General features: G+C 43.3%; 1 protein-coding gene across 3 annotated transcripts in view; it reads right to left on the bottom strand.

Annotated features, from left to right (window-relative positions):
• Positions 1–24,602, bottom strand: part of MAPRE2 (microtubule associated protein RP/EB family member 2) — a 155,810-nt gene extending 131,208 nt beyond the window's left edge. The window contains exons 1-2 of one of the 3 annotated variants that reach the window (XM_041745968.1): positions 23,089–23,695; positions 22,257–22,405 (exon numbers count right to left, since the gene is read on the bottom strand). Coding sequence is in view for 1 of the 3 variants with exons in the window: in XM_041745958.1 (XP_041601892.1) it covers positions 23,089–23,112 (24 nt within the window). In the remaining 2 variants the exon portion in view is untranslated. Of the gene's footprint in view, positions 1–22,256; positions 22,406–23,088; positions 23,696–24,570 lie in introns of those variants that run through there. The other 2 variants (XM_041745978.1, XM_041745958.1) reach the window with 2 other exon arrangements.
• Positions 24,603–25,576: the final 974 nt, after the last annotated feature.

Here is a 25,576-nt window from a genome sequence, read left to right as displayed (position 1 = left end):
TGCCTCTCTCTCTCTCTATGTCTCTTGTGAATAAATAAAATCTTAAAAAAAAAAAGATCTGACTCTTGAACTTTCTGTGCACCCTATCATCAGGGCCTGAGTTTCCCCAGTTGTGTTCAATTTTTTACACATCAGTCTGACTGGTGTTGGATAAATTGCTTGACCCTCTTTTAAAGGATCCTGGAGTTCTATTTGCCAACATATAACACCCAGTGCTCAAACAAAATCCAATTAAAAAAATATACAAAAAAAAAAATCTTAAAAAAAAAAAAAAGGATCCTGGGCTTCACCAGAGATCTGAGGGCAGCCACGATGCCAAATAGGAGATGACTGCCCACCCTGCTGGCAGCACCGAGGTGGAGTATAGCTCTTCCTTTTGTAAAATTATTTCACCTAGATCTTGAAATCTTAATTCTTTCTCCACAGGTTCACTGTGTGTGCCTTTTAGCTAGCTGTCTTTTGTACCTTTGTCTTCCTTAGGAACTCTCATCTGATACGGGGTTAGAGAGCCATCTAATTTTTTCCCAGATGATGCCCCCCTCATTCTCTGCCTTCCAAGGAGCCTTTTTAGACACTGCCTCCTGGTCATCCCACTCCCCACTGCAAAGAAATTAAATACTAAGGAATATATTTTGTCTGTTAGGGTTGAGCTTTAGAGGGCCACACACCACAACATCCAAATTTTGTCCCCACTAAGAGCACTTGCTCCAAACCAACTGAATAAACACATCATGGAGCACCTGTGGACTGAGATGTAGGGATATAACAATGAGTGAGGTGGGCCTTGCCCTCCTACTCATCCCCAAACCCTTTTTTTGGCATAACCCCAGGAAATAAAGATAATAATTAATCATGGGAGCTTGCTTATTGTAGGAGATCATACAACTGATAAAGAACAGAGCTCGGACCCAAACTCCAGTCTTCTGAGTCCAAATCACATGCTTTCCTCTGAGTTCATTTTAACCCATGTTCCCTTTTTTTTCCCCTTATGTCAGGCTTTCTTTGCACATTAAAATTCAACTTCATATTTTTGAAGCAACAGGACACCAAATTTTGATTTTCATCAAGTTTTTTTTTTTTACATGAAAGTCATGGATTGTGCACATAAGAACAAGTTACCACTTACGTGCAGCTAGTAGGTGCCAGATGCCATCTTAAGTATTTTACCTGTATCAGCTCTTTTACTTCCCACAGTAACCCTCTGATGGAGGAGGTTTCTTATTCATACCTTACAGATACCTGTACAGAGGCTTGAGGCCAGGCTGGGACTTTGGACTTCAGTGCTGGAGCTCACAAAGACCAGGTATGCGTCTGTTATATCCTAGATGCCCTGCTGGGTGCTGAGATCTAGAGGGTGAGCTATATACAGTGCAGCCACCGAGGAGCTTATTGGCACACTAATAACTATACCATGAGGCTGTGAATGCAAGTGTACTGACAGGGAAAGTGAAGAACAGAAGGGAAAAGCTTATGACTGCTGTTCCCTTGGAGGATACATAGGATTTGAAAACCACTGGTGTTTTTGGTTTTCAAAAACCTCACTCTGAAAATTAGAGGAAAATAAGCATTTTCTCCCTCAGGTTCCTTAATGGTGGTGCTTTTCAGATTTTGAGTTAGCAGAGAATCTCGAAATTCAGATTACAATTCAATAGGCCTAGGGTGGGATCTGAGACTCTGCCTTTCTAGAAACTTCTAGAGGATGCTGCTGGTCTGGGGACCACACTGAGTGTTGCAAGGCACATGATCTGCTTTCAGAGGTCTTCCACAATCTGCTATATGATAATTGGGCCTGCACTTAGATGTGTCATTCACTCAGATGATCCTAAGTGAAGTAAACTCATTTACAGCTCAGACCTTGCTACCAAGAATGGGCCAAAGCAAAATTAAGGAGCTCAAGTCCATTCTTGGGCCACGTTTTCCATTATTTTTCCTCGTTCCCCTCACATCTCTAACATCCTAGTAGTCATGTACTCATCCAGAATTTCAGGTCCTTAGGGAAAGCTCTCTGCTTTCCAAGAGGCTATGTACTTAATTAACTAATCTGTGCAAATATATTAGGGAGTGCTAATCACAAACATTTGTTATTTCTGCTCTGCCAACCTAAATGGCTGGTTCTGGATCTTGTTACACTGGCACCCTCAATGAAGCCACTTATTTTCCTTTACATAGAGAACAGACTCTGCTGAATTGACCATATATATATATCCACTATGATTGAGAGTCCAGAGGACGCTCAAATTAACTACCAAGTAGTCTCTCTAAAGCAAAAAAGAAACAGAAGACTTAAGTAGTTTGCAAAAGTTAAGTATTAAAGTAAACTCTAGTATACTTGAACTATCGTTTTGCCTAAAAGTAGCAGGTTAGGCTTTTGGGATTGCCAATACTTTCTAACCACACTCCTGGACAAGTCCTGATGACTTCTCTAAGTGCACTTGCATTTTTAAACCAAGGGCAAAGAAGTGACCGATGCCAGAATATTAAGAGTCCCCTCATCTTTGGTGGGCTATACACCAAAAATGGATTAACCAACTTTTTGAAATCCTGTGCATCTTTTCATGGGAAACAGGAGGTTGTTACAATTCAACATCTTTATGAAGTAAAGGGACCTTTGAGAACTACTTGGGAAATTCAACTATCATTTGTAAACCTGCCTGGAATAAAATTCCCTGGGACTGAGGTTTTCCCCCTTATGTGAAGTGTGGGTATACCATTTAAACTTTGGGCTCCAGTTTTTTTGGTTTTCTGTCAAGTGCAGTGACTTAGCGTGTTGCTGCTATGTATAAGAATTTTTAAGCTATTGCAAATTCCTATGTAAATGGAAAATACTCCTGTTCATCACTTTTTAAATAATTGAATTTGAACACATCTCCCTTGTCCTGAACCTGAGTATTAGTTATAGGATGAGGAAATGTCAAAGTAGAATCAATCCTAGGGAAAACCAATGGCTTAGAAAGAATGGGAGAGAATGCACACCTGAAGGGATCTTGTGGATGTGGCCTTGAGTATGACCTTCACTGGCCCTTGTGAAGCCTACTTGTTGCCTCTCCTGTGGTCTGTGATCTCACAAACCCCCTGGCTTGACCACCATATCTAAAGATTGGCAGTGGAGGGGGGGGGGGGGGACAAAGAACAAAACTATGACCACAAGTAGAACTTTACATGTTAGCTTTAGGTTGAATGCCAGTAGCTATCACAAATTGTTGTTAGGAATTTCACGCTTTATAGACATCATTGCACTTAACGCATCATTGCACTTAACGAGGTTTTAAGATTCTTATTTCTTTCAAATCTTTTGGATCCTCCCAGGAAAAGCTAGTTTTTGTGCCTCCTTGTCCTTCTCATCCCACAAAGTGCTTCCTTTCTGCTCTGCATGGGGAGAGCTAATGCATCCCCTGCCTTCCCGTGAGCACCATGTGCCTGAGAGCCAGGAGGATGCAGGTTTCTTGTTTCTGCCTGTATTTGGGGGCAGCTCAATACAACTCACTGCTGGACTGGGTCAGTAGTCCTGCCTTTTCCAGGTCTTCCCTTATCTCTGACAGGGTAAGCAATAGGACCTCTGTTATAGCCTAGGCAGACTCACAGGACACAAGGCTAACTACTACACGCGTGGGGGAAAAGGAAGCTCAGCAAGGTATCTGAATGGGTGCTCTTTGAAATGTGCCTACTCTGCCAAAAAAATCACTCTACTTTCATATTTTGTGCTGCAATAGCATTGCAGTCTTCATCGGTTAAACGGAAGTCTGAATCTTACCATTACTTCTGCCTATTTCAATTCAAATAATTCAGTGTGCCAAGGTAATATCAAAATGATTTGTTTTCCTCATGTTTTGAAAACTTTATGGATTCTCCAAAGAAAAGTCCAATTCCCATTATATTTTGTTCTAAGAAAGATGGATTAACAAGTACCTTTCGGAATGCTGAGATTTCTTATGGAGAAAACATAGGTAGATGTAAGGTGCCTTCCCAGTTGAGGATGTTAGAGGTCACAGGTGAATTGAGTCGTTTTGGATTGCACTTTAAGCAGAGCTGGGACAAGACCCAGGTCCTCCTACAATCAATGTAAGTGGACTTGTTAATAAGAATAGTAAGAATGATGTTGTGCCTAACTTGTAAAGACTTTAAAAGAAGACCATTGTTTAAGGGGGCAGAGACAAGCATTCTTTGTCTTAACTCTTAAGTCACGCTAATTTTTCTTTTGAATGTTTTGGTAGATGTTGCTACTTTCTCTTGGATTGACAATCATTTCTCTAATACTTTAATTCTTCGCAAACGGAATTTTAACTTCCTCTTCGTTCTTTTAATCACTAGAATCTATTCATGATCGTTAGTAGACAATTTGTATAGTTTTTCAGATTGGGAAATTAAAGTATAGAAGTATCCCACAGTCACAGAAAATTAATAACAAGTTACTAACTACCTAACATTTAAAAACAAACTCCCCGAAATGTGGGAAAAAAAAGTCAAGAAATACACAGGGCTTTCAGATTCCAAGAGCAATGCTTACAACACTAAACTTTGCAAGAATAGGGTGTTAAAAGTCTCTTTCCTTTGGGATGGGCCACAAACCCCATGGGAAAATATGACTCAAAGGGACTTAGGCTTGAGGCCAAAGCTTGTAGAACACAATTGTTTTACCCATCCTGCATGGCTCACCTGCGTCAGATTGCTCAACAAGGTACACTCTGAAGGTGTCAAAGGACTCTTAAAAACCCCACCCAAAGTCCCTGTCTGGGCGAATTACCATGAATAGTATCACCAAAGACACTCATATAAGCAGTTTAGGACAGAAAAACAACCTAATATCTCTTCTGCAAGATAACCCAGACTCAGATTCACAACTCAGCTCAAGCTAGTGTCCATGGTGATGGGTCAGCACAGCGACAGGCTCCAAAAGGGGAAAAGAAGCTACACATTCTTGAATATAGTTATACTCCTCGTGGTCTATGAGGCTAATTGTGAGAGCCCTTGGTAAGCAGTACCAGGAGCCTCTTGTTCCTTTCAAATAAGACAAACAATAGCCCCGCAGGACAGACATTTCTTGTTTCTGGGTACAACTTGATTCCAAAGCCCTAATCAGTCTTCTGCTAATTCAAAACATCAGCCTCCTGGGCTGAGCCTCCCTCTATCAGATTGTCTGTCCTAGAGTTCACAAAGCATTCCTTCCACAATAAAAGGACCAAGAGGTTCCTAAACAGAGAAAGTGCCCTATAGTTCAGCTGTTTAATTTTAGTACAAGTTCAGAAACATCAGTGTAGAAGTACCTGCACTTTGTCTAGAGTTTAAAACCAGTATTTGGGGGAGAAAAAAAATCCCCAGGGTATCAGTGGTTCACTTTGAAGGGATACCTGGATGAAAGGCAGGGTAGGAGGAAAAATCCTATCCTGGGATTTTTATAGATAATACTTTTTTTTTTTCTAATGAAAAAGTGATCTACAGTAGGATTCAAGATAAAACATATTGTAACATCTCTCAGGATTAGAAGTCGCTTTGTAGCATTCCACCATTTACCTTCCCTAACACCTACTAGAGTACCCTATCTTTTTCCACCAGAAAACCATTACCTCTAGGTCTTATCAAATGCTTACCAAAATCTGCCAGCTGCTCAACCTTTACGCCATGTGTAAAGTGTAGGTTCTCCCAGAGATATTGGTAGCAGGTATTAAATACTTTAAGCAAAAAGGATAAAGTTCCAACAGTGGACTTTCAGAAATTATTCAGAGAGAGAGAACATTTCTTTCCCCCAACCCCCAGTATGTTTCCCACTGTAAAGATGGCAATTATAGGGGTCTCCCAGTGTGACCCAGAGAGTCCTACTTGACTAACCATTTTCCCAGCATGGAAGAAAACTTTCATCTGTATTTTTTCTATCTACAAAGCAGTGGTGTCAGAAAATGACCAAACAACTCCAAATACTGAATGCTTAGGGGTCAAGTACTGTGCTCAAACCAGAGGACGTGAAGAGCCATATGAGTCCATCCCCATCTCCAACCAATTTATGTGCTGGGGAGGCCCATGTGTGGGGAATTAAGGCAAACCGCAATGAGTCCCCTGACTTATCCTGGATGGGTGGGCCTGCAGGAGGTGGGGGGAGGTAATGGTTAGGAAGATTGGAAAGGCTTTCCAGAACAATCTTTCTCACATGTTAATCCATAACATCTGAGAATCTTATTACAGCACAGATTCTGATTGAGAATGTCTGTAAGGGAAGTGTAGCTTCAGCATTTATAGGATGCTCCCAGGTGATGCAGATGTCACGGGTCCATGGAGCAACAAAGACCTTGAGGAATTAACACCTGAGATAAGACAAAGGCTGAGCCTGGATCCACTAAAGAAGCATCCCAGGCAGAAAAATGTGCAAAGACATTATAGCTAGAAACATTATCCTGGATGTGAGAAACAACATTCAACATGCTAAGGAAAATGTTTATGTGAAATAGTGTTGAATGTGAATACAGTCAATGAGAGCTTTACACAAAAAAGGAAATTGTATTTTGTTTTGTTTTGTTTTTGTAATAGTTGCACAGAGGTAGTAAGATTAGGAGTGGCTCCCCTCACACTCCTCCCTCATCTTTTTCAAACTCTCCCTAATGTGTCTTATGTTGTTTTTATTAAAACAACAACAAAAGGATAAATTAGTTTCTCCTCCATGTGGCGGTAAGGGGAATTCTGTACTGGGGTGTCCTTTGACAAAATGACCATGTGGCTTCCTCCAATTTGGGATTATGTGATGAGACAGGATACACAGCTACTGAGTAACTGATGACTCGGTTATGATTACTACCTAAAGATGTATATTTTTGAAGAAAGCATATTTTAGAAAAATAGTTGAGTAATTAAAAACATTAAAGGATATTTTTATAATCTATTTATAATCTTTCTATTTTATAATCTATTTTTATAATCTATAGTATATTTTGCCTGGGAGAAAAATGCAGGAGGAATTATACAGAATCCTGACAGAAGGAAAAACTCCAAACATTGTGTCTTTTGACTTCACAGAGCAAAGAGTAGTGCCCTGATGAGGCATTCATTGCTTGGTGTCCCAGAACATACCACTGCCCCAGGCAAGAGGGAGACCTTAATGTTTCTGAGGAGCAGAAGGGAAGGCTGTGGTTGAGGACATAGAGCCACAAGTCTCTAAGATATACCCTCAATGGTTCTATTTCCAGGGCATAAAAGGGATTCTCAAACATCACCTTTCTTCCAAATTAGTTGTGTTGCAGTAAACTACAGATATAATATTTAGTCCACTGCCAGCCCTCTCTGAAGATCATTAAACAAATCTTATGACTGTGTCACTATACCTAATACAGTCCTCATAGAGACTTATACGTTATCTGAGTCTTTCAAGAATCCTGCGAGACAAACCAGACTCCACTATCTCTATCTGACAGATGAGAAAACTCCATTTGAGGGATGTTGATTTAAGGATGTTAAGTAACATCTCCAAAGACACTCAGTCAGCAGCAGAACTAGTTTTAAGTATAAGGCCTTCTGATGATCTTGCTCCAGTTCCAGAATTCTTTCTGTGATACAACACCATACCTTTTTTTTTTAAAGATATATTTATCTCTTTTAGGGGATGGGAGGGGCAGAGAGGGAGAGGGAGAGAGCGTTTCAAGCAGGCACCGTGCTGAACGTGGAGCCTGGTGCGGGCTTGATCTCATGACCCCGAAATTACAACCCAAGATCATGACCTGCGCTGAAACCAAGAGTCAGTTGCTTAACTGAGTGCCACCCAGGAGCCCCACAACTTCTAAAAAACAAGGGGGCAGGCATGAGGAAGTGAGGATTTCAAACTCGAAAGGAATTGAAATCTATAGAACTTTTTGTATAACTTTTTAAAACTCAGAATTCCACAAGAGCAGCTTGGAATTTGCCATAGGCTCAAACTATATGTCCTCTGTTCAGTTTTAAAGGAACCTAGGAATATAAATAGATAAATATGTGGTGCTGGCATTTAAAATACTCTTATGAAACTTACAATACACGAAATAAAGAAACACAAGAGATTTGCTGGTGATGTGAGGGCCAGGACGTGCATGCCACCCAATTTATGGGTTATTAATGAAGGGAAAACCAGCATGTTATTTATAATAGGCTGTCCAGTTAGTCCTTCTGAGAGTCTTTTTCAACCTTACATTTGTCTTATTTTGTTAAATATGTACATTATAAAACAATATTAGAAATGGTCATTTCATATTCTCACAAGAAGAAAACGGAAATAGTTGCTTACCAAAGATATTTCATCAAAAGGAACTATTTCTTCTCAGGTATTAAAGAGAGTTTTAAGGATTATTTCAACATGGTATTAAACCAAAACATCCATTTATGTGTGAACAAGTAAATCCTCCGCTTCAGGGCTTCTCAAACTTCCCTGTGCATGTGAATCACCTACAGATCTTGTTAAAGTGAGGACCAATTGAGAAGATCTGGGGTGGAGCCTAAATTCTGCATTTTAAGATGCTCATAGGGAGGAGGGGCAAGAAGGCAGAAGAGTAGGGTCCCCAAGTCACCTGTCCCCAACAAATTACCTAGAAAACCTTCAAATCATCCTGAAAATCTACGAATTCGGCCTGAGATTTAAAGAGAGACCAGCTGGAATGCTGCAGTGAGAAGAGTTCGCGCTTCTATCAAGGTAGGAAGACGGGGAAAAAGAAATAAAGACACAAAAGGCCTCCAAGGGGGAGGGGCCCCGCGAGGAGCCGGGCTGAGGCCGGGGCGAGTGTCCCCAGGACAGGAGAGCCCCATCCCGGAGGAGCAGGAGCTGCACCGACCTTCCCCGCGGAAAGGCCTCCCGGGGAATTGGAGCAGGATCCCCAGAAAGGCGGGGATGCCCTCGGGCTCCCTGGGACAGTAACAGAGGAACTGCGCCCCGGGAGATGCGCCGAGCTCCCTAAGGGCTGCAGCGCTCGGCGGGGCCCGGAGCAGCTCGGAGGGGCTCGGGCGGCGGCTCCGCGGAGGGGGCTGCGGGGCTCCGGGAGCAGCTCAGCGGCGGCGGCTCAGGCGGAGGAAGAAGCTCCGCGGAGGGGGCGGCGCGGCCCCGGGAACAGCTCGGAGGGGCTCGGGCGGCGGCTCCGCGGAGGGGGCTGCGGGGCGGGAGCACGAATCCAACAGCGCAGGCCCCAGAGCACAGGGCGCCGGGACACAGCCCAGGATCCGGCCTCCCCCAGGGACAGGCAGAGGCTGGGAGGGCCCAGGACAGCAAGGACGCTCCTGCCTGGAACTGAGCAGATCAGCGGCCCCGCCCGGGAGCCCCCAGGCCCTGCAGACGGAGAGCCCCGGAGCTACTGCGGGAGCTGACTCCAGGGTCCCAGAGCTGCCCCCGCCACTGTGGCTTCCTCCCGGAGCCTCATGGGGTCAACAACCCCCACCGAGCCCTGCACCAGGCAGGGGCAGAGCAGCTCCCCCAAGTGCTAACACCTGGAAATCAGCACAGCAGGCCCCTCCCCCAGAAGACCAGCTGGACGGACCAGTTCCAGGGGAAGTCAAGGGACTTAAAGTATACAGAATCGGAAGATACTCCCCCGTGGTTTTTTTTTTGTTGTTGTTGTTTTTGTTTTGTTTTGTGCTTTTTTTTCTTTCTTTCTTCTTGATTTCTGATTGCTTCCCCCACCCCCCCTTTTTTTCTCCTTTCTTTCTTTTTCTTCTCTTTTTCCCCTTTTTTTTCTTCTTTCTTTTTTCTTTTTCTCTTTTCTTTCCTTCTCTCTCTTTTTCTCCTTTTCCCAATACAACTTGTTTTTGGCCACTCTGCACTGAGCAAAATGACTAGAAGGAAAACCTCACCTCAAAAAAAAGAATCAGAAACAGCCCTCTCTCCCACAGAGTTACAAAACCTGGATTACAATTCAATGTCAGAAAGCCAATTCAGAAGCACTATTATACAGCTACTGGTGGCTCTAGAAAAAACCATAAAGGACTCAAGAGACTTCATGACTGCAGAATTTAGATCCAATCAGGCAGAAATTAAAAATCAATTAAATGAGATGCAATCCAAGCTAGAAGTCCTAACGACGAGGCTTAACAAGGTGGAAGAACGAGTGAGTGACATAGAAGACAAGTTGATGGCAAAGAGGGAAACTGAGGAAAAAAGAGACAGGCAATTAAAAGACCATGAGGATAGATTAAGGGAAATAAATGACAGCCTGAGGAGGAAAAACCTACGTTTAATTGGGGTTCCCGAGGGCGCCGAAAGGGACAGAGGGCCAGAATATGTATTTGAACAAATCCTAGCTGAAAACTTTCCTAATCTGGGAAGGGAAACAGGCATTCAGATCCAGGAAATAGAGAGATCCCCCCTAAAATCAACAAAAACTGTTCAACACCTCGACATTTAATAGTGAAGCTTGCAAATTCCAAAGATAAGGAGAAGATCCTTAAAGCAGCAAGAGAAAAAAAGTCCCTGACTTTTATGGGGAGGAATATTAGGGTAACAGCAGACCTCTTCACAGAGACCTGGCAGGCCAGAAAGGGCTGGCAGGATATATTCAGGGTCCTAAATGGGAAGAACATGGAACCAAGAATACTTTATCCAGCAAGGCTCTCATTCAAAATGGAAGGAGAGATAAAGAGCTTCCAAGACAGGCAGGAACTGAAAGAATATGTAACCTCCAAACCAGCTCTGCAAGAAATTTTAAGGAGGACTCTTAAAATTCCCCTTTAAGAAGAAGTTCAGTGGAAGAATCCACAAAAACAAGGACTGAATAGATATGATGACACTAAACTCATATCTGTCAATAGTAACTCTGAACCTGAACGGGCTTAATGACCCCATCAAAAGGCGCAGGGTTTCAGACTGGATAAAAAAGCAGGACCCATCTATTTGCTGTCTACAAGAGACTCATTTTAGACAGAAGGACACCTACAACCTGAAAATAAAAGGTTGGAGAACCATTTACCATTCAAATGGTCCTCAAAAGAAAGCAGGGGTAGCCATCCTTATATCAGATAAATTAAAATTTACCCCAAAGACTATAGTGAGAGATGAAGAGGGACACTATCTCATACTCAAAGGATCTATCCAACAAGAGGACTTAATAATCCTCAATATATATGCCCCAAATGTGGGAGCTGCCAAATATTTAAACCAATTAATAACCAAACTGAAGAAATACTTTGATAATAATACACTTATACTTGGTGACTTCAATCTAGCTCTCTCTATACTAGATAGGTCTTCTAAGCACAACATATCCAAAGAAACGAGAGCTTTAAATGATACACTGGACCAGATGGATTTCACAGATATCTACAGAACTTTACATCCAAACTCAACTGAATACACGTTCTTCTCAAATGCACATGGAACTTTCTCCAGAATAGACCACATACTGGGTCACAAATCGGGTCTGAACCGATACCAAAAGATCGGGATAGTCCCCTGTATATTCTCAGACCATAATGCCTTGAAATTAAAACTTAATCACAACAAGAAGTTTAGAAGAACCACAAACACATGGAGGTTAAGGACCATCCTGCTAAAAGATGAAAAGGTCAACCAGGAAATTAAGGAAGAATTAAAAAGATTCATGGAAACTAATGAGAATGAAGATACAACTGTTCAAAATCCTTGGGATACAGCAAAAGCAGTCCTGAGGGGGAAATACATCGCAATACAAGCATCCATTCAAAAACTGGAAAGAACTCAAATTCAAAAGCTCACCTTACACATAAAGGAACTAGAGAAAAAGCAACAAATGGACCCCACCCCCAGCAGAAGAAGACAGTTAATTAAAATTCGAGCAGAACTCAACGAAATCAAGACCAAAAGAACTGTGGAACAGATCAACAGAACCAGGAGTTGGTTCTTTGAAAGAATTAATAAGATAGATAAACCATTAGCCAACCTTATTGAAAAGAAGAGAGAGAAGACTCAAATTAATAAAATCATGAATGAGAAAGGAGAGATCACTACCAACACCAAGGAAATACAAACGATTTTAAAAACATATTATGAACAGCTCTACGCCAATAAATTAGGCAATCTAGAAGAAATGGACGCATTCCTGGAAAGCCACAAACTACCAAAACTGGAGCAGGAAGAAATAGAAAACCTGAACAGGCCAATAACGAGGGAGGAAATTGAAGCAGTCATCAAAAACCTCCCAAGACACAAGAGTCCAGGGCCAGATGGCTTCCCAGGGGAATTCTATCAAACGTTTAAAGAAGAAATCATACCTATTCTACTAAAGCTTTTTGGAAAGATAGAAAGAGATGGAGTACTTCCAAATTCGTTCTATGAGGCCAGCATCACCTTAATTCCGAAACCAGACAAAGATCCCACCAAAAAGGAGAATTACAGACCAATATCCCTGATGAACATGGATGCAAAAATTCTCAACAAGATACTAGCCAATAGGATCCAACAACACATTAAGAAAATTATTCACCATGACCAAGTAGGATTTATCCCTGGGACACAAGGGTGGTTCAACACTCGTAAAACCATCAATGTGATTCATCATATCAGCAAGAGAAAAACCAAGAACCATATGATCCTCTCATTAGATGCAGAGAAAGCATTTGACAAAATACAGCATCCATTCCTGATCAAAACCCTTCAGAGTGTTGGGATAGAGGGAACTTTCCTCGACATCTTAAAAGCCATTTACAAAAAGCCCACAGCAAATATCATTCTCAATGGGGAAGCACTGGGAGCCTTTCCCCTAAGATCAGGAACAAGACAGGGATGTCCACTCTCACCACTGCTGTTCAACATAGTTCTGGAAGTCCTCGCCTCAGCAATCAGACAACAAAAAGACATTAAAGGCATTCAAATTGGCAAAGAAGAAGTCAAACTCTCCCTCTTCGCCGATGACATGATACTCTACATAGAAAACCCAAAAGCCTCCACCCCAAGATTGCTAGAACTCATACAGCAATTTGGTAGCGTGGCAGGATACAAAATCAATGCCCAGAAATCAATGGCATTTCTATACACTAACAATGAGACTGAAGAAAGAGAAATTAAGGAGTCAATCCCATTTACAATTGCACCCAAAAGCATAAGATACCTAGGAATAAACCTAACCAAAGAGGTAAAAGATCTATACCCTAAAAACTATAGAACACTTCTGAAAGAAATTGAGGAAGACACAAAGAGATGGAAAAATATTCCATGCTCATGGACTGGCAGAATTAATATTGTAAAAATGTCAATGTTACCCAGGGCAATTTACACGTTTAATGCAATCCCTATCAAAATACCATGGACTTTCTTCAGAGAGTTAGAACAAATTATTTTAAGATTTGTGTGGAATCAGAAAAGACCCCGAATAGCCAGGGGAATTTTAAAAAAGAAAACCATAGCTGGGGGCATCACAATGCCAGATTTCAGGTTGTACTACAAAGCTGTGGTCATCAAGACAGTGTGGTACTGGCACAAAAACAGACACATAGATCAATGGAACAGAATAGAGAACCCAGAAGTGGACCCTGAAATGTATGGTCAACTAATATTCGATAAAGGAGGAAAGACTATCCATTGGAAGAAAGACAGTCTCTTCAATAAATGGTGCTGGGAAAATTGGACATCCACATGCAGAAGAATGAAACTGGACCACTCTCTTTCACCATACACAAAGATAAACTCAAAATGGATGAGAGATCTAAATGTGAGACAAGAGTCCATCAAAATCATAGAAGAGAACACAGGCAACACCCTTTTTGAACTCGGCCGCAGTAACTTCTTGCAAGATACATCCACAAAGGCAAAAGAAACAAAAGCAAAAATGAACTATTGGGACTTCATCAAGATAAGAAGCTTTTGCACAGCAAAGGAAACAGTCAACAAAACTAAAAGACAACCTACAGAATGGGAGAAGATATTTGCAAATGACATATCAGATAAAGGGCTAGTTTCCAAAATCTATAAAGAACTTATTAAACTCAACACCAAAGAAACAAACAATCCAATCATGAAATGGGCAAAAGACATGAAGAGAAATCTCACAGAGGAAGACATGGACATGGCCAACATGCACATGAGAAAATGCTCTGCATCACTTGCCATCAGGGAAATACAAATCAAAACCACAATGAGATACCACCTCACACCAGTGAGAATGGGGAAAATTAACAAGGCAGGAAACAACAAATGTTGGAGAGGATGCTGAGAAAAGGGAACCCTCTTACACTGTTGGTGGGAATGTGAACTGGTGCAGCCACTCTGGAAAACTGTGTGGAGGTTCCTCAAAGAGTTAAAAATAGCCCTGCCCTACGACCCAGCAATTGCACTGTTGGGGATTTACCCCAAAGATTCAGATTCAATGAAACGTCGGGACACCTGCACCCCGATGTTTCTAGCAGCAATGGCCACAATAGCCAAACTGTGGAAGGAGCCTCGGTGTCCATCGAAAGATGAATGGATAAAGAAGATGTGGTCTATGTATACAATGGAATATTACTCAGCCATTAGAAACGACAAATACCCACCATTTGCTTCAACGTGGATGGAACTGGAGGGTATTATGCTGAGTGAAATAAGTCAATCGGAGAAGGACAAACAGTGTATGTTCTCATTCATTTGGGGAATATAAATAATAGTGAAAGGGAATATAAAGGAAGGGAAAAGAAATGTTGGGAAATATCAGGAAGGGAGACAGAACATAAAGACTCCTAACTCTGGGAAACGAACTAGGGGTGGTGGAAGGGGAGGAGGGTGGGTGTGGGAGGGGAATGGGTGACGGGCACTGAGGCGGACACTTGACGGGATGAGCACTGGGTGTTTTTCTGTATGTGGGTAAATTGAACACCAATAAAAATTAATTAAAAAAAAAAAGATGCTCATAGGCAACGCTGAACTGCAGGTCCTGGGACATCACCTGACTAGCGTGGCATCATTGGAATCCCCTGGGAATGAACTTCCCTGGACTCATTCAAGATCCTGGAACTTTGATAAGCAATGTCACATAGACATGCTTGGTGCTTTCTCACATATTCTACTTGCTAATAATTTACCCATCGATGGATCTATTCTATTGGAAGGTCTTGAAAGAATAGAAAGAATACAATTACAATATCTTTCAAAATAAGATTGCTGATTTTCTAGTTCGGGTTTACTTTTCATTTCCCCTCTTAATTAGGTAAGTTGTGCAGAAAACTTCAGATAATGGTTTGGATATTTATTTATTTATTTATTTATTTATTTATTTATTTATTAGTAGGTGAAGGCAGCTCAGACATTCTAATCTATTATTTTGGACATATAGTCTCAGATCAAATATTTTACAGACCAGGAAAGCTAGGCATTTTGAGACAAAGTAGGTCCCTATTATGGGACAGAAGTAGGGTTGTGAATTTAGCAAAAACAAAGAGAAAAGAAATAAAACCAAATTTTGAACGACCAAAAAGATGGGATGCCTAGTTAAGTTTGAAAGTTAGATAAAAGATTCTTTTTTTTTTTTTTAGTATGAGTGTACCCTATGTAATACATATATGTAATATATACTAAAAAATTCATTGTTGGTCTAAAATTCAGATTTAACTGGGCATCCTGTATTTAGCCTGGCAACCCAAGATAAATGCCACCCCCCTTCCCCAAGATCCTAACTTACCCCAAAGGGCTGAGAGAACAGATAACTGGCGTGGAAAATGAACAGACCCACTGACAGTATTGTTTAAACATTCCAACTGCATAGAGAACAGCTCCCTGGATTTGCCAATAACACATAGAGCACGCGGTCACTACTGCTGCTGATGTGTGGAAACTCCTTTTAGAAGATTTGTGCCCAGAAGACCACATTTAAGAAAACAAAATTATGATAGAAGGCAAGCCGGAAGTGAAGCTAACAAAAGTCTTCTATCAACAGTTTCCTTTTGGGGGAAGAACGCAGGAGAGCAATGCAGAAAGATTTTCCTTCTAGCTCCCTCTCTCTTTTCTACTTTTGGAGACTGAAGAAGATCAGTGGGAAAGGCAGATAGTGGTTTCTAGGTTAGAATCAAGAAAGGTGCTTCTTAATAGGTCCAATCCTGGCAAGCTGAAGAAAAAAAGAAGGAAAGTATAAGGTGGTGGCAGGCACGCTCTCACCTCTTGCTTACTAGTTGTTGAAAGCAGCCTTACAAGCTATTAAAGAGGGTAATCTAGTTTTCTGGTTTCACTTTTACGTATGACATCCGACAGCTTCAGATACAAAACTAAAAGAAATTGCCTTGTTTCCCACCTGCCTTTTCTGGCTTATTTTCCCTTCTCTTACCAACTCCAAATACCAATAGTCATTCTGGTCATGTCATTTATAATTAATTCTAAGTTAAAACTAAGGTTTATCTGTTAGCAAAATGCCTGAGTGTTCTGCCTCTGGTCAAGCAATTAAAAATTATGAATTTCTTACTCTGGTAAAAATATAGTAAAATCTAATTAGTTCTTAATTTTGGAACTACTTTTTTTTTACTCTAATTTTTATTTTAATTCCAGTTAGGGGCAGCCCTGGTGGCTCAGCGGTTTAGCGCCGCCTTCAGCCCAGGGTGTGATCCTGGAGACCTGGGATCGAGTCCCACATCGGGCTCCCTGCATGAAACCTGCTTCTCCCTCTGCCTGTGTCTCTGCCTCTGTGTCTCTTGTGAATAAATAAATAAAATCTTAAAAAAAATTCCAGTTAGTTATGGGGCACCTGGGTGGCCAAGTTGGTTGAGCATCCAACTCTTGATTTCTGCTCAGGTCACAATCAGGTCATGACATCGAGCCCCCAATGTGGGGCTCAGCCCTGGGCAGAAAGCCTGCTTAGGATTCTTTCTCTCCTTCTCCCTCTTCCCCTTCTCCAAAGGGCCCCCCTATCCCCCCACCGCTCACATGCTCTCTCTCTCAAAAAAAAATAGATAAAAAATAACTAAGTTACACGTAGCATATTAGTTTCAGGTGTGCAATATAGTGATTTGACACTTCCATACATCCCTCGGTGCTCATCACAAGTGCTCGCCTTAATTCCCATCACCTATTTAATTCATTCCTCTACCCACCTCCCCCCTGGTAACTACCAGATTATTCTCTATAATTAAGAGTCTGGGATGCCTGGGTGTCTCAGGTCATGATCCTGGGGTCTGGGATCGAGTCCCACATTGGGGTCCCAGCAGAGAGCCCTCTTCTCCCTCTGCTTGTGTCTCTGCCTCTCTGTGTCTCTCATGAATAAATAAATAAAGTCTTTAAAAAGAAAGTCTGTTTCTTGGTTTGTCTCTCATTTTTTCCTCTTTGCTTGTTCTCTTTCTTAAATTCTACAAATGAGTAAAGTCAGGTATTTGTCTTTCCTGACTTATTTCACTTAGCATTATACTCTCTAGTTCCATCCACATCATTGCGAATGACAAAATTTCATTCTTTTTCACAACTGAATAGTATTCGTGTGTGTGTGTGTGTGTGTGTACCATGACCTCTTTATCCATTCATCAATCGACACTTGAGCTGTTGCTATATCTTGGCCATTGTAAATAATGCTGCTATGAACATAGAGATGCACAAATACCTTTGAATTAGTGTTCTTATATTCTTTAAGTAAATAGTAGTGTGATTGCTGGATAATAAGGTAGTTCTATTTTTGAGGACCCTCCATACTGTTTTACTTTGAAAATACTCTCGTGACAGCTACATGTGTTATATTAATGGCACAGGCTATATTAAACAAAATGGAATTAGTAAAATGTGAACTCTAAATTATAAGGGAGGAAAGTTACTTTTCACTTGAACTGGTTACATAGTCTGTCTTTAGTTGTGCCACTTTATCCTTCTCCCCAGTTATTCTATCAGGAGCAAGAATGGGTTAATAGTCCAATAGTCCTAGGATAGGGTTAAATATCTTTTTTTTTTTTTTGCTTTGTTTATAGGAATTATTTAGCTGATCTCAGGTACCTCAAACTTTACATTGTTTATAATGCATTGTTTGATCTGGTGAAAAAGGAACCCTAACCACCATTTTTGGTTTCTAAATTGCAAGTGTACTGATTCTGGAAGGGATGAAGAGGACCAGTTATATATACAACCCTTAAAATTGCTCTTAATCTAAGTGAAACTCATTTGTAGTCAGTGGCATTAACAAGTCATCAAAAAGAGGAAGTTCTCTTAACTGAAGGAAATTTTATGAGGCAACACTTAAAAAAGTAAGACAAGTTCCTATCAATGTAGTTACTGTTCTTTCAAATATTCTTTCTATTTGAATAGAATAGAAAGAATATTTTTCGGTCCAGCCTTGGGCAGAAGGCAAATAATTTGAATTTCTAGATCATAATCTGATGTGTTTTTGAATCTGGAAATTTCAAACTAAGTTGTCCATGGCATATTGTCAGCCTCTAGTGATGTGACTGTATGAAAATCTGATTATTTAATGAGCACTTCTTTTACAAGTAGTAATTGATCTTAAATATATACAAGAGAAAAAAATATATATACAAGCATAGTGCTATTTTCAAAAACAGCACATTACCACACCATGTTTTAAGTGTATAGAGTGACAGTTAATGAAAAATCTCAAATCTGGGGCCCAGGTGGCTCAGTTGGTTAAGTGGCTGCCTTAGGTCAAGTTGTGATCCCAGGGTCCTGGGAGCAAGCCCTGAGTAGAGCTCCCTGCTCATGGGGAACCTGCTTCTCCCTCTGGTCCTCTCCCTGCTTATGCTCTCTCAATAAGTAAAAATCTTAAAAAAAATATGACTGAACTCAATTAAACCATTTTGAACACTTAGGTTTGCATTTTGTATAATTTTCAGGGATCCCAAAATATTGTTCTCCTTTAGATGTTTTCAACCATTAAAAAAATACCAAAACCAGTTTTAGTTCATAGGACATACAACAACAGACCAGTGGGCCATAGTTTGTTAATCTGCAAAACAGATGCAGCCATGGGCTTCAACTCAGTGCAAGCCTAGTGCCATTACACGAAGTTTGTCAGTAGTCATTTTTGAAGTATGTAGATGATTAGGTTTTACTAGAAGGCAATTTACAAATAATCATATTCTATAACTCTGGTATAACAAATCACAATTCTGAAGACTTCTCTTGAAATTTATGGTGGCAAATGTGGAGCAAAAATTTGTGTGATTAATAGATTCAAAATACTATAGCCAGATTTTCCTGATTAGGGAGAATAAATTCACTTAAGTATTTAAGAGGGTTTCAGGTAAATATATGAGTTTTATTATTTTATTCTCTGTGGCCTCCAGTGGGTGAAGGCTGCAGAAAATACTGTGGATGGAATGTGTGGTGGTGAAGGAGACCCTGAAGTGGAGACTGAAGGACTATTTAGTAAAGAAGTTGTACAGGGCATTTACGTTTTTGTTGAATGGTGATGAATCTATATGGGCTCCTAAAACAAGAAAGTTTATGCTTCTGTAATTTGGGCAAAGATTCTCAAACTCCCTACTTTAGTTATCTGGATAAGAAGCTAATGATGGCTCGGATTTGTGGGCGTTGGCCCAATTCAAAGGTTGATTACTTAAGAGTAAAGTCAAGTGAGAGCATGATGTATGTAAATAGTTTCTCCTATTTTATTTTATTAAGATTTTATTTATTTGATGGGGAGAGAGAGAAAGAGAGCAAGCAAACCCAAGGTGGGAGGAGCAGCAGAGGGAGAGGAAGAAGCAGATTTCCTGCTGAGCAGGGAGCCTGATGTGATCTCTATCCTAGGACCCTGAGATCATGACCTGAGCCGAAGGCAGAGGCGCTTAACCAACTGAGCCACCCAGGCACTCAGTTTCTCCTATTTTAAGGAGAAAGCAGAAAATTAGAACTGAACTTATCTAGCCAAAACCTCCAAGCAAGATTATACCCAACCCTATTCAAGAAACAGCTGCATGATGTAATAGACTCTGGACAAGGAGTTTGGAGTATAATTTGTTTTGGGACTTGCGTTTTTTAGCACTTGGGAATTCTATCTATCCAGTTCTGTTTAGGCCCTGATATGTTAATAAGACCAAAGGGCTGGGGGGCACCTGTGTGGCACAGTCATTTAAGCTTCTGACTCTTGATTTCAGCTCAGGTCCTGATCTCAAGGTCCTGAGATTGAGCTCCGCCTTGGGCTCCACACTCAGTATATAGTCTCATATTCTCTCTCCCTTTCCTCTGTCCCTCCCACTCATGCTCACGCTCACTCGCTCGCTCTCAAATAAATAAATAAATCTTAAGAAAAAAAATCAAAGGGCTGTATAAATTTAAGGTAAAAAAAAAACGGAATGATTCTCATCTGTTTTCAAAAACTTGAGAGTTTCTAAAATTGAGATGACACACCTTCTTTGTACCTCACTCCTTTTGTCCTACTTGTAAATACTGCGGACCTAGGTTTACACTATCCTCTGATTAACAGTTTCTGATGAATCTGGATTAGACCCAGTCATCTAGACTACATTTCAGCCTTTCAATATCTTACACTTTGCAAAAAAGGGATGGGGATTTCAGAAGTGCATCCTTAGTCCTTTTCTAAGCTACACAGAAATGAGAATGGGTTCATTTACATCATTTTGGCCTTTGGAAATTCTTATTAACATTTATTTTTCATGGTATCTGTCAAAGAACACAACCAACTTCTCGTTTTTATTTATTTATTTTCCAACTTCTCGTTTTTAAATATGCTGGCTATTTAAATACATTTGTGCTATTTTTAAAAAGATTTTATTTATTTATTCATGAGAGACATAGAGAGAGGCAGAGACACAGGCAAAGAAAGAAGCAGGCTCCATGCAGGGAGCCCAAAGTGGGACTCGATTCCAGGACTCCAGGATCACACCCTGAGCTGAAGGCAGATGCTCAACCTCTAAGCCACCCAGGCATCTCTCACTTGTGCTAATTTTAATAAAGGCCAATGACAATAAAAGCTGTTTAAGTATTTTTTTTAAAATACTTCCTCTTTTTCTTTTTTTAATTTTTTAAATTTATTTATGATAGTCATACAGAGAGAGAGAGAGAGAGAGAGAGAGGCAGAGACACAGGCAGAGGGAGAAGCAGGCCCCATGCACCGGGAGCCCGACGTGGGATTCGATCCCAGGTCTCCAGGATCGCGCCCTGGGCCAAAGGCAGGCGCCAAACCGCTGCGCCACCCAGGGATTCCTGCTTAAGTATTAAAGTGCTATTTGTCCTGTGCTCTGAAATAACTCTTCTAGCTTCATGGATTCGTTTAGGCATCTGTATAGTTGGATTTTTTTTCCCCCATAATAATTGTCAGAGAGCAAACTTATGAAGTGAACCTTTGATCCGTGAGAATGCAGTTAGGTTTAACAATTACTAGTTAAATTGTCTTTAAATTATTTTATGCTAAAAAAATGCTACCTTATTTTATGTAAAACTGTAAATGAACAAATGAGCTACCATTTTATAGCACTTAAGAACTGAAACAGACCTTCAGGTCCTACATATCCAGAATATCTGTCTTGGAAACTAATGAAACTGTATGTACTCAGGATGCTTTGCTTACAAATGTTCTCCCCACCTTTTGAAAATGTTCAGTATAAACGAGTAGCATCCAGAGCATGAAAGGTCTTATCCTCTGTGCTATGGCTGCTGCAGACACAAAGGCCCCTAGGAGAGAATACCAAGCAGGGTACCTAGGGGCTATGGGAGAGTCCAACAAAGTTCCATAGCTGACAACATCGAATGCTTGCTGTGTGCCAGGCACTGCTGTTCCCCCTTAAAGAAACAGCATGGGGAAGGAAGCATTTAGGCAATGATGGAAAGAGTCATGGGAATATAAAGAATAATGAAAGAAAGAGGTATAAAAACTGAAGTTAATAGCAATAATAAGAAAGTTTATTTAAAAATCTGTGTATACTTTAAGACAGGTTATTTTATTAGGGTCAGGTATGCCTTAGGAAATTTTTTTTAAAAACCAAGAAATCATTGGTTAATAGCAACATTTCTTGCAAAATCTTAGGTATGATTTCTATTTCAATAGATCCTTGAATCCAGCACTGAGCCTGTAACCAAACAGTATTTGACTTCTCCGTATTCAAAGTTTATGGGCTGCAAATTCATCCTCTCTACTTCACATAATTGAAATAACCCTAAGGAGTCGGTACTCTCCAATTGCTTCTTTTTATGTGCCTCCCACGGAGGAAATTACAAGATGCCTCCTTGGCTTTGTGCTTCCCCTTCTAACAGGAGAGAGCACCAGTAATGAAGCTGGTAGGATAGGTCCTGGAAAAGGGATGGGCTTCCATAAGCAAGCAAATCCTGATCACATATTCAAATATGCTTTCAAAGGAGTGGAAGAGTGCGCAGTCAAGAAGCACTGGATGTAATTACTTCCTATCGCCCGGGCTCCGCCTTGGAGTGCAGCCTGCTGACTCACCAGGCTGCTCCCAGTTAGTTTCTGCTGGGTTTCCCCACGGCCTGCGCACGTGAGTCATCATGGGAATGAAAGTTTCTACCCGTCTCCTTAACAACCGTGCAGAAACCAGGCATGACAGTGAACTTCGATCTTTCCAGTAAGAACCGGACCTAAGGCAAGAGAGGGTGAAAGATGATGTGGCAGGTGTCACCGCCAGCCAAGCTGCCAGATGACAGTCCCCCGCCCTAGGGCGTTCGTCAGCAACACTCCAGTTTCAGCGTCATCTCCCCCACCCGCCCAAGTAGTTAAACTGGCATCTTGTCGAGCATCGCTTGCAGCTGCTGGCCACTGAACTCTGGTTTTTTTCCCCCACGTCAGTAATGCTCAAACTTTGCTGCACAATGAAATTACCTGGAGATTAATAAAACATAACAAATCCGATGCTTGGCTCGCACCTCCAAACTGTCTGATTTAAATGAGCTGGGATGACATGTGGACATCAGGACTTTTCCAAAGCTCCGCAGGTAATTCTAACAGGCAGCAAAAGTTTGGGAACCTCTGCACTGGACAAGCCTCACTCCTCCCCAAGCAAGTGAACCTCACCAGTTTAGCATAACAACTACTGACCACCTACCCGGTGGCCTCCCAACCTGTCTCAGAGACCTACTGACATTTAGTCCCCTGATAACTCAGGGTGGCAGCCGCAAAGAACGCTAGCGAAGCAGAGCAAGGGGGCATTTTTAGCAGGAACACTGTCTAGACAAGGGCCATCTCCGCCCTTAGCTTTCGGAAAAACTTCGCCAAATTTAGTGCTCGGGGGAAGCATCTCAGATGGCGCTATTCTTACTGTTACCTTTTGATCTCTGTTCTGTTTCATTCCACAGAGTCCTGTTCGGCAAAGCTGCAAGCCTCGGGTCCTCTCCGATGAGAAGCAGGTGCTGCGTCAACGCACAGCCAAGACGCGAGCGCACGCTCCCCCCCGGCCGGCCGCGCTGAGCCCAGCCGCCGCCTCGCAGCGCGGCCCCGGGGTAGATACTATGCTAATCAAGAAAGTTCTTCCGTCTCCTCGCGGGAGGGCGGGTGCAGGTTCGGACGCTTAACCCTTCATTTCACGTGACGGCCTCGGAGCGCGCTTCGTGACCTCCTCTTGCTTGGCGGGCCTGGACCACGTCCCACGTTTTTGGAAGAGAGGACGTGAGCAAGTGATGGAGAGAAGCCGCAGGGAGGGGACAGCAGGGTTGGCTGGTGCCGGGGTGAACGGACGGCTACTGTTCAGAATATTAATTGCTCCACGCGCTACTGACCCGGCGAAGACTAGCAGAAGGGGACGGGGGGTTAAGACAAAGGCTCCTCCGGATCGAATGGCTGCAGCGCCCCTTCCTCCGAGGTTAGAGCTCTGCCTCCTGCGCTGGGCGGCACTTGGCACGGGAGTGACAGAGTGACTCAAGGGTTGACCAAACCCACGAGCCCTTTCGGGGTTTGAAAGTCTGCATGACCGAGCGCTCCACATTCGGGGGGGGGGTGTCTTTCGGTGCCCACCCCTCCTTGCAGCCCTTTGTGGGATTTCTGGGCTCTGGCGCAGCCCTTCTAAGGGTGGACTGAAGAATTTGCTACGGAAGCAGGGTGGGGAGTCACCGAGGAGCCCTCGCCCTGCGCCCTGGGCTCCCTGCAGAAGAACCCCTTGGGCTCAGAGTAACAACCCGCTCTCTTTTCCCCAGACTCGGCTCCCGAGTCCTGGGCGTCAGAAGCACCAGCGGGAGCCGGAGTTGGACACCGGGAGCGGACGGAGGGCAAGCTCCGGGGCGGCTGCAGGACCGGGGGGCCAGGGTTTGATCCCCAGCCCGCCAGCGCCAGCGCGCTGCACTTCCTGGCCTGCCCCTGCCAGCGCCCTGGGTTCTCAGTCCCGGCGCCCCAAGTCGGGCGCCCCCGGGTCTGCGCGCGCCGGGCGCGCACCCCCAAGCCCCCTCTGCGCCAGCGCCAAGTGTCCCGGCCCCGGCCGGCCCCGGCCCTCACCCCGGAGCTAGTCCACTTTGCATCTGCCAGCGTGGCAGTCCGACTCCCTCCCCTCTCCCCGGGGGCGCTGCGCCGGGGCTACCGAGGAGAGGTGCAGCCCGCGGGAAGGCGGCGGGTGCACACCCCGGAGCCGCGCCGCCGACCCCGCACAACTTCTTGCGGGCACGGAGACCCGGGGTCCCGCCGGCTCCGCGACGCGCGGACTGCAGCCCCCCGGCTGCGGGAGGAGGCGCGGCCAGCGCCGGGCCTGGGAGGGACTGCGCCAGGGCAGGAGGTGTCGGGGTGCGCCAGGGCGGTACCGCTTTAAATGCACTTGACTCACCTGCTCCGGCGCTGCCGCCTCCTTCCCCTACTGACAGCTGGGGGCTTTGTTTTCTCCACCCACCCGGCGGGCTGCGCTCCGCCCCCACTGCCACACGTGACTCGCCGTCTGCCACCGCCGCTCCGCTAGTCCCCCCGGAGAGCCGGGCCCGCGCCACCCTTGCCCGAGGGTGCGGAGCGCAGGTGGAGACCCCAGCCCGGGACACGTCCGGGTCCGAGGTGACCCGTCGGCGGGCTGGTTGGAAGGTGGCACGCGGGTCGGGGCCCTTGGAAGCCAGAGTGCGTTGGTGACACGGAATAAAGTGCCAGCCACAGGGAGCTGGACTGCTGGGCCCCACCCAGGAGAAGGGAGGCCGGCACCCCTGAGAATGGGGTCTTGAAAAGGCGACGCCACACCTTGAATTAATCACCTGTGGCTGGGAGCCTGCTCGCCAACCGACGTGCTTCCGCCTCTTAGACCAGGTGTCTGTACTCCTACTGGGGGCGGGGGGGAACAATTGATAATAAAGGACAAACTAATTTTGTCGTGAACATTGTTAATCAAACCAGGCAATTCTCAACCGGATAATACGATTGATAATGCAATCCTAGCAAGTTTCATTGAGGTTTCCAATCTGCTTTTTGGTGCTGTGGATATTGGATTCTGTTTGGAAAACGGAATCCAGGCTGGAGAAGCTAACTACAGATTATTGATGTGGGCACTGGTCCATTTGGAACAGTACCTATTTTTAATGAAATGAATTGAGAAAATGTTCTGGCTTCAAGACCCAGCTTAGTTAGTATCTGCTGCTTTTGGAAGTGTTCCTGACCCTTGCTGCTCTCAACTGCACGAACCTGTTGTCTGAATCCTTCCTTTTGCCCTTGGAGAACACAAACATTACTTCCTCTCCTTGCCCCCATCCCCACCCAATTGCAAGTCGGGGGGGGGGGGGGGGGGGAGAGTACCTCCTTCTCCCGAGCATCCTTTAAAGTGAAGTCTGCATAGTGAAGTGGCTTAGCACAGTGCT

Source organism: Vulpes lagopus, chromosome 1 (assembly GCF_018345385.1).
Source record: "Vulpes lagopus strain Blue_001 chromosome 1, ASM1834538v1, whole genome shotgun sequence".
NCBI classification, from domain to species: Eukaryota; Metazoa; Chordata; class Mammalia; order Carnivora; family Canidae; genus Vulpes; species Vulpes lagopus.
This window is presented reverse-complemented; position numbering and strand designations above follow the sequence as displayed.